The sequence below is a fragment of the Hemitrygon akajei genome, chromosome 6 (genome assembly GCF_048418815.1).
Source record: "Hemitrygon akajei chromosome 6, sHemAka1.3, whole genome shotgun sequence".
NCBI classification, from domain to species: Eukaryota; Metazoa; Chordata; class Chondrichthyes; order Myliobatiformes; family Dasyatidae; genus Hemitrygon; species Hemitrygon akajei.
Window position 1 is genome coordinate 122,584,568 of NC_133129.1, and position 14,815 is coordinate 122,599,382.

Below are 14,815 nucleotides of genomic sequence, written 5' to 3' on the forward strand. Positions count from 1 at the left end.
CTGTTTTGATTCTACGGATCTATGTTTACATTTTTGCTCCCAGACTGTTACTGTACTGCTTGATTTTTTTATATGCCTGCTACCTTCTATGCACTAACAATTGATAATGGTTAATACACTTAAATTTGTGAGCTGGAATGTAAAGGGATTGAATCATCCTGTTAAAAGAAGGAAGGTCTTCTCGCATATTAAACAACTCAAAGCTGACATTGCTTTCCTTCAAGAAACTCATATTCGTAGTTTTGATAACTCTCGGCTTTTGTCAAAGTGGGCGGGTCAGCATTTTCATTCATCCTTATTAGTTCAAATATTCCTTTTGAACTCCATAATAAGATATCTGATACAAATGGCTGTTTTATTATTGTTTCTGGTAAATTATATAATACTAAAGTTGCACTAGCAAACCTGTATGCTCCCAATTCTGATGATGTTAATTTTTTTGAACGTTTTTTCTCCTCACTACCAGATTTAAACTCATACTCTCTTATACTGGGTGGCGATTTTAATCGTTGGTTAGATCCTAATTTGGATCGATCGTCCTCTGTTACTAGATTACCTACTAAATCTGCTTTAGCTATTCACTCTTTTCTTTCTAATTATGGTATCTCAGATATATGGCGTTTCCTTCATCCTACTGAGAGAGATTATTCTTTTTTCTCACATGTTCACCATACCTTCACTAGAATTGACTACTTTTTACTTGATAATCAACTTATTCCATTTGTCTATTCCTGTGACTATCAGAGTATACTAATTTCTGACCATGCCCCAATTACTTTGTCTTTAAATTTTCCTGATCTCCCTCAGAGGAATAAACACTGGCATTTTGACTCGACTTTATTATTGGATGATGATTTTCTAAAATTTATTAAGGATCAGATAACCTTTTACTTTAACACCAATACGTCATCTGAAATGTCATCCCAGATTGTCTGGGATGCCATGAAAGCATATTTGAGGGGTTAAATAATCTCCTATACAGCAAATCTTAATAGAAAGTCCTGTGCAGATCGATTATACCTCATTAATCAGATTAAAGAATTAGATCAACTGTATGCTCAAACTAAGAATCCTGAATTATACAAGAAGCATGTAGAACTTCAAACTAAATTTAATCTTCTGTCTACTCAACCTGTTGAACGCCAACTTCTTGAAAGTAAGAGTCGCTTTTATATTCATGGTGACAAATCTGGTAAATTTCTAGCCAATCAGCTGAGGCGTTCCAAAGCTAAACAACATATTACAAAGATCCGGAAGGAGAATAGAGACTTTACATCGGATCACTTAGAAATCAATGACGCATTTAAAAAATTTTATTCTTGACTTTATTCCTCTGAATCTCTGAATGAGAATATCTCTGTTGATCATTTTTTAAATAATCTGAATATTCCTTCGCTTTCATTTGATTTTAAAGCCAAACTTAATGCGCCTATATCATCAGAAGAAATATCTTTTGCAATTTCTGCATTGTCTTCAGGGAAATCTCCTGGACCTGATGGGTTCCCCGTAGAATTTTATAAATCATTCTCTTCACTTCTTTCTCCTCAGTTATTCTCAGTATTATCTGACTCATTTAATTACGGTAAATTGCCACCCTCTTTTAATGAGGCATCTATTATTCTTTTATTAAAAAAGGGTAAAGACTCAACAGAGTGTTCCTCGTATAGGCCGATTTCTTTGCTTAATGTTGATGTTAAAATCTTGGCCAACGTTTTGGCTTATAGATTAGAAACTGTTATTCCCTCTATTATTTCTGATGATTAAACTGGTTTTATCAAAAACCGTCTTCCTTTTTTTAATATTCGGCGTTTATTTAACATTTTATATTCACCTTTAACTGGGATTCCTGAATGTGTTATTTCCCTCGATGCGGAGAAAGCATTTGATCGTATAGAGTGGAACTACCTTTTTGCAGTTTTAGAAAAATTTGACTTCGGTCAAAGTTTTATCTCTTGGATCAAATTGCTGTATCTGTGTCCTACTGCCTCTGTTTTGACCAATTTTCAGAAATCCCAGTTATTTAACCTCAAACGTGGCACCCGTCAGGGATGCCCTTTAAGTCCCTTTCTCTTTGATTTGGCTATAGAACCTTTGGTGATAGCATTTCAAAACTGTCCTGAATTGACCGGGATTTGGAGGGGGGGGGGGGGGGGTGTGTGGAGCATGAAGTTTCTCTTTATGCTGATGACTTATTACTTTTTCTTTCAAATCCGTCTACATCCTTACCTCCAATGTTTTCACTTCTTGATCAGTTTAGCCAGATTTCTGGCTATAAACTTAATTTACATAAGAGTGAACTTTTCCCAATTAATAAAGAAGCACAAGAATTAACATTTCGTGATCTCCCTTTTAAAGTAGTTCATAATTAATTTACTTATCTTGGGATTACAGTCACAAGGAAGTTTAAAGATCTTTTTCGTGAAAATTTTGCCAATCTTTTATATACTACAAAACAGAGTCTGTTACAATGGTCACCTCTATCTATGTCTTTGGTAGGTTGTATTAATGTTGTTAAAATGTATGTTCTCCCTAAATTTTTATATTTATTTCGATCTATCCCAATTTTTATTCCTAAATCTTTTTTTGATTCCTTAGACTCTATTATTTTGTCATATCTGTGGAAGAATAAGCATTCTAGAATTAATAAAGTTTATCTCCAAAAATCTAAAAAAGAGGGTGGCATGGCTTTACCTAACTTTCGTTTATATTATTGGGTAGCTAACATACGTTGCACTACCTTTTGGTCTTTTTTTCATGGCCAACCCGAGTGCCCTAATTGGGTGGCAATGGAGTTGAGTTCCACTAAAGATTCTTGGCTCGGTACTCCCTAGTAGTTTGTCCAGATTAATAGTTAATCCTCTTGTTAGACACACTTTGCGTATATGGGCTCAGTTTAGGAAATTTTATGGTTTCTATGGTTTTTCCTTTTCTAGCCCTATCTTACATAATCACCTTTTTTTACCTACTACGTATGATTCAACATTCTATGATTGGTATAGGAAGGGCATTAGACATTTTGAAGATCTTTTTATTGATAATCGCTTCGCATCTTTTCAACAGCTCTCTGCTAAGTTCAATCTGCATAATGCTCATTTTTTTAGATATCTCCAAATTAAGACACTTTATTAATCCTTTAATTCCTAACTTCCCTGAAATGCCTGAGAAAAATGTTATGGATTTATTTCTTTCTATTAATCCACTGGGTAAAGGTTTAATATCATTTATTCGTGATAAATTAGCATCCTTACGACTTGCCCCTGTGGATAAAATTAGAATGGCTTGGGAGCATGATTTAAATATCTCCTTATCTGATGAGACTTGGGACTCGATTCTCAAATCGGTTAATTCAACCTCTCTTTGTGCTCACCATTGCCTCTTACAGTTTAAGATTGTTCATAGAGCCCATATGTCTAAATCTAAACTATCTCGATTCTACCCTAACATTAGTCCGCTCTGTGATAAATGCAAGAGGGGCGTGACCTCTCTTATTCATATGTACTGGTTCTGTCCTAGCTTGGAGAAATTTTGGAAAGATGTCTTCATAACTTTATCTTATATTCTGAATCACCACCTAGAACCTAACCCTTTAATTGCTTTGTTTGGTTTCTGGGGTGAGACAGATTTACGTTTGAGTTCGACTAAGTGTCGAATATTATCTTTTGCTTCTCTCCTGGCTAGACGTTTAATCCTCCTTAGATGGAGAGATGTTGCCCCGCCCACGCATGCTCAATGGCTTAATGATATTATGTCCTGTTTAGACCTTGAAAAAATTCATTATTCAGTTCTTATTTTGGATATAAAGTTCCACAAGGTCTGGGGACCTTTTATTGAGTACTTTCATAACCTTCCTCTTAACTAAGGTTTTTTTTTTGGTCCCTTGCTTTCAGCTCCTTTTTTTTTGATAGTAGGCATTAATATCTTCTATTTTTAAGTGTATTTACAGTTTTGGGGGTTTGAATGTCCTGATTTATATTCTCTATATTGTGTTGTGGTTGGTCTGGAGTTCTTTTTTGTTGCGGGGCTTGGGGAGGATACTAATTTTACATGTCTTCAATTTGGGTGCTTGCTCAATTATCTTTTTTTGTATTATATTATTATTGTATGTTTATTTTTGCACTGTATTAATGTTCATTTTGATTTGGGGTTTTTTTTATCTGTAGCGATGTAGAAAATGCATTAAAAAACTAATAAAAAAAAAGAAGAGGGCATGGCCTGGATGGTGAGGGTCTGTGATAAGCAATGCTCCATATAAATGTATTCAATGGTGGGGAGGGCTTTGTCTTTGATGCACTGAACTGTGTACACCATTTTCCGTAGCCTTTTCCATTTCTGGACATTGGTGCTTCCATACTGGGTTATCGTGCAACCAGTTAGGATACTCTCCACCGTGCATCTATAGAAGTTGGTCAAAGTTTTTAGTGACGTGCTAAATCTATGCAAACTTCTGAGAAAGTACGTTCTTTGTACTGACATTGCCATGCCAGCCTCAGGACAGATCCTCTGATCTGGTGACACCAAGGAATTTAAAGCTACTGACCCTCTCCATCTGTTCCCCAAAGTTCAAGTCCACTATTAAACGTGAAGAAAACATACATACCTACAAGGAAAAATTCTAGATCCATGGGGTGCACTGGATTATAAGAGGCATCGAGTGGACACCCAGCGCCTGTTTTTTAGGTTGGCAGTGGCCAATACCAGATGACATCCTTTTAAGGTGAGTGGAGGAAGGTTTGGGGAAGATATCAGAGGTAGGTTTTTCTATATACACAGAGAGGTAGCTGTCTGGAACACACCATCAGTGGTGGTTGTAGAGGCTGACACATTAGAGACATTTAACAGACTGTTAGATAGGCACATGAATGAAAGAAAAATGGGCTAAATAGGAGGGAAGGGTTAGATTGTTTCAGGTAGTAAGTTAAAAGGCTAGCAAAACATCATGGGCCAAAGGGTCCATATTGTACTGATCCATAGGGGGAATCTATAAGCAAAAAGCATACCAAAAAGCTGGCATGCAGGGTGAAACACTCCAACTTGCCCACTGAGTACGCAGGACTCCACATCACACAAATGTCACGTACTCCTCAGATGTAGGTAAACAGCAAATTGCAGAGGGAGAAGGAAGTGGGATCAATAACCTATTCTTTAGCCAGTGACAGTGCACAGAAATAATTGGCATCTAACCAAAATCAGAATTGGTCTTGCTACTGCAATTTCAACACCCACTGAACTAAACCATGAAAAATAGAAGCCTAACTGAGGTATGCTGTAGCCCACAGAACTAGAACTCGGGAATCATTGCAGTAAGAAAATGAGGAATAAGCTGGATTTAAAAAATCTACCTATGATCATGCAAAGAGCAACAAAAACAAAGAAGTGAAGTGTACAGTAAATACTTACCTTGAAAGGTCAACACCAAACTGTTGGTGAGGCAGCTGCTTTTTTGGTACTGACGGGGCAGGTTTCTGTGCTGCACGGATCGTATCATCAAACCTCAAGAACAAAGATCCATCATGGAAGTGGGAAAGGGCAATATAATTGTCTCACAGAGCTATGTAGTAATTAAATCTTATTATTAAGTCAAACAAACAAGCCTTAAATGTTGCACACCACTTTAAGACCTACCAAACACAAACCCTACTGTACACCAAATGGTTGGAAAAAAATTGATAGCCAAAAATAAAAGGCACACCCAACCAGCAAACCAATGACACATTCCTGCACAATCCCCACCAGCCAGTTACTAAGTGAAGTTGAAACTGGACAAAAAAAATTTTCAGTCAACCTGTGGAGATCAAAAAAAGGGCTGAGCTCAGAAGTACAGGAGACAGAACAACAAAGGGAGATAGAAGAAGTGGTGCAATTCAGCATAGAGTGGGGATTCTGGATAGGTGGTTAGGGAAAGCAGCCAACCAAATTGGGAGACGTTTATCCCCACTCATGCCCACTCCAAGCTCACTTGCCATCTCAACTCAATCTACCTTAATCTCAAAACCTCGAATCCATTGTCTCATCCAGGTCACACGTTTCACAGGTCTTGATTTGTAGGCACCGTACCTCCTTCTTCAAATCTGATGCTATTAATCCCATCCTTATAAGAGACTCTTGACCACCATGTTTGCCAAATACAGCCTCATCACTTGCCCTTCCCTCTTGCAGGTCCTCGAGTATGTTCGAGTACCTTTAATTCATATAATTTCTTCCCAAAAATCCTTGTTTGAATCCCTCCAATCAACGTTCCTCTCATGCCACATAAAAGAAAGAGAAATAATATACTATTTGATAGTGACAAGGGTTCTCCCTCCTGCAAAGAGACCATTAACTCTTATCACCTCTAACCATACCCTACCGCTAGCCAGCTGACTAATGACTACCATTGCCTTATTCTACTCTTAGTTAATCAGTCACAACTAAAACAGCAATAGCTTTTCTTATCTTAACTTCTTTGTCCTACTTCTCCTTTACATATGAGCTCTAGGCAACATCACCCAAGAATGGGTTCAATTCCCATATGTGTAGATTACAGGACCACCATCACCTCCAACGTGTCCGACTGTTTGTCAGAAAGTACAGGCTGAGAAGAAATTCTCTTGCCTTTAATTCCTATTGTGTTCTTAGCCCCTTCTTTGACTCAATTTAATAATGAACTAGACCATTAGCTCCTCTAAGATGGGCTTTAAACCACAAAAATCACCCTATTGGCAAGCAACTAGTTACATCCTCACAAAATCATGTAACACCTGAAGTGCTTTGAACTTTTAAGTCATGCTTTGTTGTTTCAAAGTTGTTATTTTATACTGTTCATGACTTAAGTCCCTCATTCTACCCAGCAAAATTATTTATACTGTATTGCCTCTATCCCATGTCAAACTAAGCCCCTTTCATCCATTGTCTGTGCTTAGTGAACTATGTACTGTGGTTCAGTGACACATGCCTCAGATGTAAATTGTTTTGAACATCTGCTGTCTCCACTATCCCTCCAATTTCCCTCAACCCTCAGTCTTCACAAGGATCAAGCATTCCTCTAATCCTCAATTTAAACTACTTTATCATTAGTGTTTGCCCTTTTCTTTAATATCCTGTAATTTACTTCCCAGATCTCTGGTTCCTTACTTCTCTTCCTAATTTAAAAAATCTTCTATTTAACTTCTGATCCATCATATCATTCCCAACATCAATATTCAGCAATGAGCTACAAAGTTCCATTGAAGGAAACATTGAGAAATATTGTTAGCATAATAGACACTGTTGATGAAAAAAGATAAATATTACCCTAATGCTGACCTATAGATAGGTGGGCAGATTGAAGTTTATATGCTTGCCCATTACCACTGTGTAGCTGTGTAGATCAATATACACATTGATCTAGGGTTTCTAATCAAGAGGAGCTGCTCACAGACACTTCAGAGCTATAAGAAACCCTCTGGCTTCCCTTGTCTGGTTGGCTGAATGGGAACTTGGCAGGAGAGGCCAGACTTGTCAGAAAGACATGCCCACAAAATTTTTGAAAAACTCTTTCATAAGCAGTCAAGGAAAACACCATGCATATATTTTGTTTAAAAATATTATTTTCTAAAAACAATTTAGAATTATGTTTTTCCCCAAATGGAAAAATCAAAAGCCTTTGTCCTTTATCATACTCTCTCTTGAAATGAATATGGCGCACCTCCCACTTCAAGTGGCTCGGGTAGATAATCCCATTTTAAGTAGCAGGGAATATCCACAGCTTGGTGCTGAAACAGAATCACAGTGAAGAAGAAAAAAAAACAGTTGACTGCAACTTTCCACATTTGCACAAAAGTCCCATCACTGGTCAGTGGGGAATAACAGCAGTTAGAAGCTGAACTAGTGACACATTCAGCAAAACCTGAGCCATTATACTCAGATTGTTTTCTGTAGCATAGAATTAAATGTTCAATAAACCTTCAAAAATAACATAAAAATCAGACTAAGAGACAATATGATCACAATACCTCTGCCAAAGTGACCCTGGAGCAACTTCAGCAATATGAAAATAAAAAATACAATTCTCTTATCAGCTGTATGTTTCCATGGACTTACTTCTTCACACATGCTGGGATTACCATTCGATCACATTTCAAGAACTGTTCAAGTTCGCCCAAGTGATTCATGTACAAGATTTTCCTGCCAAACTTCATGCTGGAATAGGAGAAGTAGAGGAAATAAAAACGGAAACCGAAGATGCACAAGTGAAGCTGCAGCACAGATTGCCAGCCTTACAGATTACAAGTTCCTTATTCCACTCCAGGTTCTGTATCATTTGCAAAATGTCTTTGGACTGTGGAGGAAACTTGCACATGGGTTGAATGTACAAACTCCTCACAGATGGCGCTAGAATTGACCTCGAACTCCGGAACGCCCCAAGCTGTAATAGCATCACGCTAACTGCTATGCTACCATGTGGCTCGACGCTGAGATGCTTCCACTAGTGGGAGAGTCAGGAACAACAACAAAAACATAAATAGCTGAGATTGCAGTCTCTGCCAAAAGGATGGAAGAAGCTGGATCATTAGATATACTTAAGGTGGAGATGGAAAAAAATATTTGAAAGATCAAGGGTTATGATGGAAGGGAACAGAAGAGAAATTGAGGCCAGCACAGATCACACATGATCATATTAAATAGTGGGTAAGCTTGAGGAGCCACACAGCCTATATCCCCTCTGACTGCGTAGAGAGTCTGGATACTGTGTGCCATTAAGAATCCACAAAAACACACATTCACAGGAGTCTAAAGACAGAATGTTTGACTGTGCAATGTCATCAGGTGTATACTCATGCATTTGCACAGCAATGAGAATCTGGGAGTCAAAGATGTATGATAGGAAAAGGGAAAAGATGTGCATGCTGACTGAATGTACACAGAATGGAAGGAGGCAGCACCTGAGGTGGCTGCCACACAAAAGCAGTAGTCAGATAGGAGAAACATGAATTTGGAAGATATAGTAGAAGAACTAACTGAATAGAGAGCCATGTTTATAACCACACAGTTAACATTTCAGTTAACCAACCAAAATATTTACACTGAAATGGTACAGGCCATCTGGTCTGCAATTTTGTGCTGATCCTTTAAACTACTCCAAGATCAATCTAACCTTTCCCTCCCACGTGGCCCTCCATTTTTTCTTTCATCCACATGCCTATCAAAGAGCCTCTTAAATGTCTCTAATGTATCTGCCTCTAGCACAAGCCCCATCTGACATTCCTCTATACTTTACTCCAAACACCCCCTAAAATTAATCATTTCTGCCCTGGGAGGAAAAAAAGATTCTGGCTGTCCACTCTATCTATGGCTCACTGAATTAACTTTTTTGCCCTAGAAACTGTTTTCCTCTTTCTACATGCTTTGCTCTCAACAACAGGTTGAATGATCAGTTATGACAAAAAACACCATTCAAAAAGGAAAACAAATTAATAACTTTGTATTTTGCCCCCAAAAGGAACACCACTGGATCTAAACTGACCTGATTATGGGCTTGAAGACGACAAGGAGTGCCTTGATGAACCTGGTGGGGTGGACAATGTAGAGAGCTTTTATGTTCTTCTTGTACCTGTATGTAAAGAGATGCCCACATTTAATTAACTAATTATTCTTTCCAGAATTCTGATTCTACAGAGAACAACTGATCAATTTAATAGCTTATTCCTCAAGATCAGAGAAAACGTCAGGCATCCATCCTGATTCCACCAGGAGTGATGATTGGATCACAATGTCTAACTGCAAGGAGAAAATCACTGATTTTAACGTTGGGGAGAGACAACTGTCTTCAAAATGATAATTCAACTTAATCAGCTGATTATTATAAACCACTCTGATGAAGTTTAATAGAAGCTGTTGTCCTTAATTTTCACTTAGATACCATGGAATTTACTGAACTAAATAAAATACAGTTTAACACCTACCATGTGTTTGGGTCTATCAAATGCCTCAAATTTTCAAAGCATAGACTTCATCTTGCAAAGTCAATTTCTTTATTTGGCCTTTAATGTTCATGTTCATGTTTCACTTGAAACAATTTTGCGCAAGACTGACTAAAACCTCATCTTATCTTTAATCATGAAGCAAATCATGAATTGGCCAATGCTACTTGCCAAGGAGAAGGAAGTTTAGAATTTTCAAGGCCTGAAATATAGTGACATTAAGCTAGGGGCATAGAATACAAAAGATAATCAATGGGACAGAAAGTCACGCAGTTATTGGGTGTGGGGTGGCTTGGAAGGAGCAGGTTGTCTCAGACTACAGAGAGGTTTGCAAGGAGTCTACTTGCTTTTCCATTCACGCTACAAAACTTCAGAATACGTGTACTCACTTCACATGGTGAAACCCTGACAATATATACTCTTCCAAGAATCAAAATCAGGTTTAATATTACAAGCATCTGTAGTGAAGTTTGTTGTGGCAGCAGTACAATGCAAAAGATAATAGGAAAAAGACAGTTTCGGTAAGCATTTACAGTATATATTAAATAGTTACATTAAGTAGTGCAAAAATAGAAATAAAAATATAGTGAAGTAATGCTCATGGGTTCAATATCCATTCAGAAATCGGATGGCGGAGAGGGAGAAGCTGTTCCTGAATTGCAGATTGAGTGCCTTCAGGCTTCTCCACCTCCTTCCTGACGGTCGCAATACGAACAAGGCATGAGCAGGGTGCTGCTGTTTTGAGGTGTCTGTCCTCGAAGATGTCCTGGATACTGCAGAGGCTCATGATGGAGCTGACTAACTTTACAACTTGCTGCATTTATTTCAATCCTGTGCTGTAGCCCAACCTCCCACCCCCACCCCCACCCCCCCCCGACCCAATACCAGTCGGTGATGCAGCCATTTAGAATGCTCCTCCACAGTACATATATAGAAATTTGTGAGTGTTTTTGATGACACCAAACCTCCTCAAACTCCTAATGGAATACTGCATTCTTTATGCCTGCATCAATATGTTGGGACTAGGTTGGATCCTCAAAAATATTGAGAAGCAGGAACTTAAAATTGCTCACTCAACATGGTTTTTAGTGAACTCAAAAGAATTATGGAAAAAATATAATTCAAGTATGGGCCTTGTCAGAAGGCTTCTCGACCCACAGGACATCTCAACTAAGTTGAGACAACACAGTCAAGTCGCTTTTTATTGTCATTTCGACCATAAACTGCTGGTACAGTACACAGTAAAAACGAAACAACGTTTCTCCACAACCATGGTGCTACATGAAACAACACAAAACTACACTAGACTAAGTGAGACAACTCAAGGCTACACTAGACTACGAAAAACAACACAAAAACTACACTAGACTACAGACTACATAAAGTGCCCAAAACAGTGCAGGGCAGTACAATTAATTAATAATAAACAAGATAATAGGCACAGTAGAGGACAAATTTCAATATAATAATATGATAAATGATGTAGATATCAGTCTAGACTCTGGATATTGAGGAGTCTAATGGCTTGGGAAAAAACCGTTGCACAGTCTGGTCGTGAGCGCCGGAATGCTTTGCTATCTTTTGCCAGACAGCAGGAGGGTGTTGGCGCGTGGCCTAGTGGATAAGGCATTGGTGATCTAGTGATCTGAAGGTCACTGGTTCAAGCCTCAGCTAAGGCAGCGCATTGTGTCCTTGAGCAAGACACTTAACCACACATTGCTCTGCGACAGCACCGGTGCCAAGTGTCCTTCCCTTGGACAACATCGGTGACATGGAGAGGGGAAGGCTTGCAGCTTGGGCAACTGCCGGTCTCCCATACAACTCTGCCCAGGCCTGTGCCCTGGAAACATTCAAAGGCGCAAATCCATGGTCTCACGAGACTAACAGATGCCTATAACTAGGAGGGAGAAAAGTTTGTCTAAGGGGTGTGTGGGGTCCTTCACAATGCTGTTAGCTTTGCGGGTGCAGCATGTGGTATAAATGTCTGTAATGGCGGGAACAGGTGAGATTCTCTGCCAGGTGAACACCAAGAAATTTGGTGTACTCTTAAAGATCTCAACGGAGGAGCCGTCAACGTTCAGCGGAGAGTGGTCACTCCGTACGCTCCTGAAGTGAACAATCATTTCTTTTGTTCTGTTGTGAAAGGTTTACATTACAGCAAGTCTCCTTGCAAATCACAAAAATAGTTACAAGATGGAAGGAGACTTTTCAACGCATCAAGTTTATATCAGCATTTGAAAAAACTACATCTTGCCCCTTTTCCCTGCTTGTCCTCATAGGCCTTCAAATGTTTTCCTTTAAGATGCCTAATCAGCTTTTGTTCCAATTCTGCAAATGAAACTCCTCTTTCTAGAACTGTAATGCATTCTAGCCCTGTTGTGTAAATATATTTCACCTCATGGCACAGTTAATAGCATTGATACCTCATAGCTCCAGCAGTCCAGTTCAATCCTGACCACTCCTGCTGTCTGTATAGAGTTCACACATTCTCCCTGTGACCCTTGTCTAATCAATTACCAAGATCATTTACCAGATTCTATGGAAAACAGCAAATGTAATACCAGCTAAGCATTTCTGAACTGCCTGCCTCATTCAGAATCTTCAAAAACTGAGCCAATGGAGCAGTCCCAATCTATTTTAAACTTTGAACCTGGTTTCATGAAGTACTGCACAATAATTTTGTAGACACAACAATGTAACTAATATCAAATTTTAAACTGCTTCAATAATACTGCCCCCAAATACATAAAAAGGCATGGGGTAGAGCTTCATCCCAGAAAAGTATCCTTAAGTGCCTAGCACTTCCTGCTAACCACTTTCACCATTGTCAACCAAGTTCCCATGTTAGCTCAAGGATTAAATTTCTGCTACATATTGGAAAATCAGCTCACAAATTCCCATACAGTCCAACTGAAGGGCACCCATGAGATCACACAGGGCTGGAATTTGCTGGGGAATTTTACAGTGTAAAGGCTATCTAATTCAGATTCCCAGACAGGCATGAAAGTCCTTAATTTGCTGACCAAACTTCATCACTTATTCTCCAATGCCAGGTATATTAATATTACCAGTGTAAACATATAACCAAGGCTGTCACCAGAACAGTAGTGAGGGAGCTCTGCACAGTCACATCATGGCCTTCAGGCAGAGATATTTAAAAATAAAAGATTCAAATTTTTTTTGAGTAGATGCAGAAGATCACGTAGCAATTCAAAGTGTTCAGCAAAATTGTCTGCTTCCCTCAAAAGCACAGCAACTAATGCTAAAGACAATGATGAGGAAAAAAAAGTGAGCAAACTACTTAACTTCCTCCTCAAATTATTATTCACTGTTAAATGAAGTCAATTGTGCTGATCCCCTTTCTCTTGAAGCACATTATACAATAAACGTTATAAGAAATAAAAGCAGCTTATGAGAAAACACTGTTCTTGATAATATTTTTCATAGGTTGGAGAAAAACACCCTCTAAATATCCCCTGTATCTTTCACACCTAATGCTCAATCCTCTCACCAATCTGATGACTGGGTGGAGCCTTTGGTCAGCAAGCATGAAAGGTGCAAACTGATCTTACAAATGCTTTTTACATTTATGTAAAAAATGAATTTACAAAATGAATTTTGTTAAATTTCATTTTACCAACTTCAATTTAATCAGAAAACTGGAAGAATCCACTTGCCAAACTTGGTACATCAATATTTCCAGACAATTTCATTAAAATGCAATGCAGTATCTCACTTACTTCCTGTCAAACTCCCTGTAGGCTTCCAGCAACCAGGCGAATGAAGGTTTGTTTTGACTGGTGAGTCCGTAATGAAAGTACACAACCGAGTAGTCACTCTCAACATACTTATCAAGCGTGTGCTTCAGGTATCTATCGAAGGGAAAATTAAACAGAGAACTGCTTAAACCACGGCACCGTGATTATTCATGCACTAATTAATATTCTTTAAGCTCCACAACTGAATTGAAGTTTGGGATCAAAACAAAGCACACTGCCTGGGCACCAAACTTTTAATTGAAATACAGTGGAAACCGTTGAATGAAAATCCATACAAGATGCCTTGGCAAATTATTCTGTACCGTTTCGATAAATTGGCGTGGCTCCTGGCACAAAAACTGTCTCTGCAATAACTTCAAAGGGACCACCAGATGGTTGTTGTAAAAAGTAACAAGATAACTACTTTTTTTTAAAAAACACCAGTGGGAGACATTTCAATATTCCTAAGACACAGTCAAAAGCATTTAACTGCCCGCTCTGACCTGACCAGCACCGAATGTTGACCTTAATACAGCCACAAATGTGGCTTCCTTGTCTCCTAGTAATAGCAAGAATTTTAAAGAAAAAAATGGGGAAATAAATGTTAGGGGTGAACTGCAGGGATTTAAAATCAGATTCAACAAGAGTGTTTAAGAGACTTCCAAAATAACAGAGATTAAAGACAAACACAATGGCTATGGGATTTTGCAACAGGTTCATGAAGCTTGTGAGATTTGTTGACTAAACCTCACAGCATGTCAAACAATGAAAAGTTTGACCACTCAAACATTTTAAGCAGCTCTGAGAATTCTCTGAGAAAATCCAATTCCCTACATCAAAACAGTTAGGGACCCATTCATATGGGAACGCTAGGACAGTTACTGTGCAACCACTGAATCTTCTACTCAACAGGTTCTTTTCTCTGATGAAGTGCCACAAGCACTAGTCACCTTCAGGCAAGAAGTCATTCAACACAAAACCACTGCTAAGTGTGCACCCTTTGCAAGCCCAAGAACACAAAATGGGCAACAGGTGGGGAATGTTGAAATGTCACCCCTTCTTATAACAACTCCAAATGTAATTAGTTCTTTTTTTTAAGCCCCCAGCATCATTAAACTA

General features: G+C 38.5%; 1 protein-coding gene across 3 annotated transcripts in view; it reads right to left on the reverse strand.

Annotated features, from left to right (window-relative positions):
* The window catches only part of arhgap1 (Rho GTPase activating protein 1), a 518,954-nt gene that overhangs the window by 25,238 nt on the left and 478,901 nt on the right, over window positions 1-14,815 (reverse strand). For all 3 annotated transcript variants that reach the window (XM_073049175.1, XM_073049173.1, XM_073049174.1), the window contains 4 exons: window positions 13,679-13,810; window positions 9,482-9,568; window positions 8,059-8,157; window positions 5,398-5,490 (listed from right to left, as the gene is read on the reverse strand). In XM_073049175.1, the coding sequence (XP_072905276.1) occupies window positions 5,398-5,490; window positions 8,059-8,157; window positions 9,482-9,568; window positions 13,679-13,810 (411 nt within the window). The remainder of the gene's footprint in view (window positions 1-5,397; window positions 5,491-8,058; window positions 8,158-9,481; window positions 9,569-13,678; window positions 13,811-14,815) is intronic.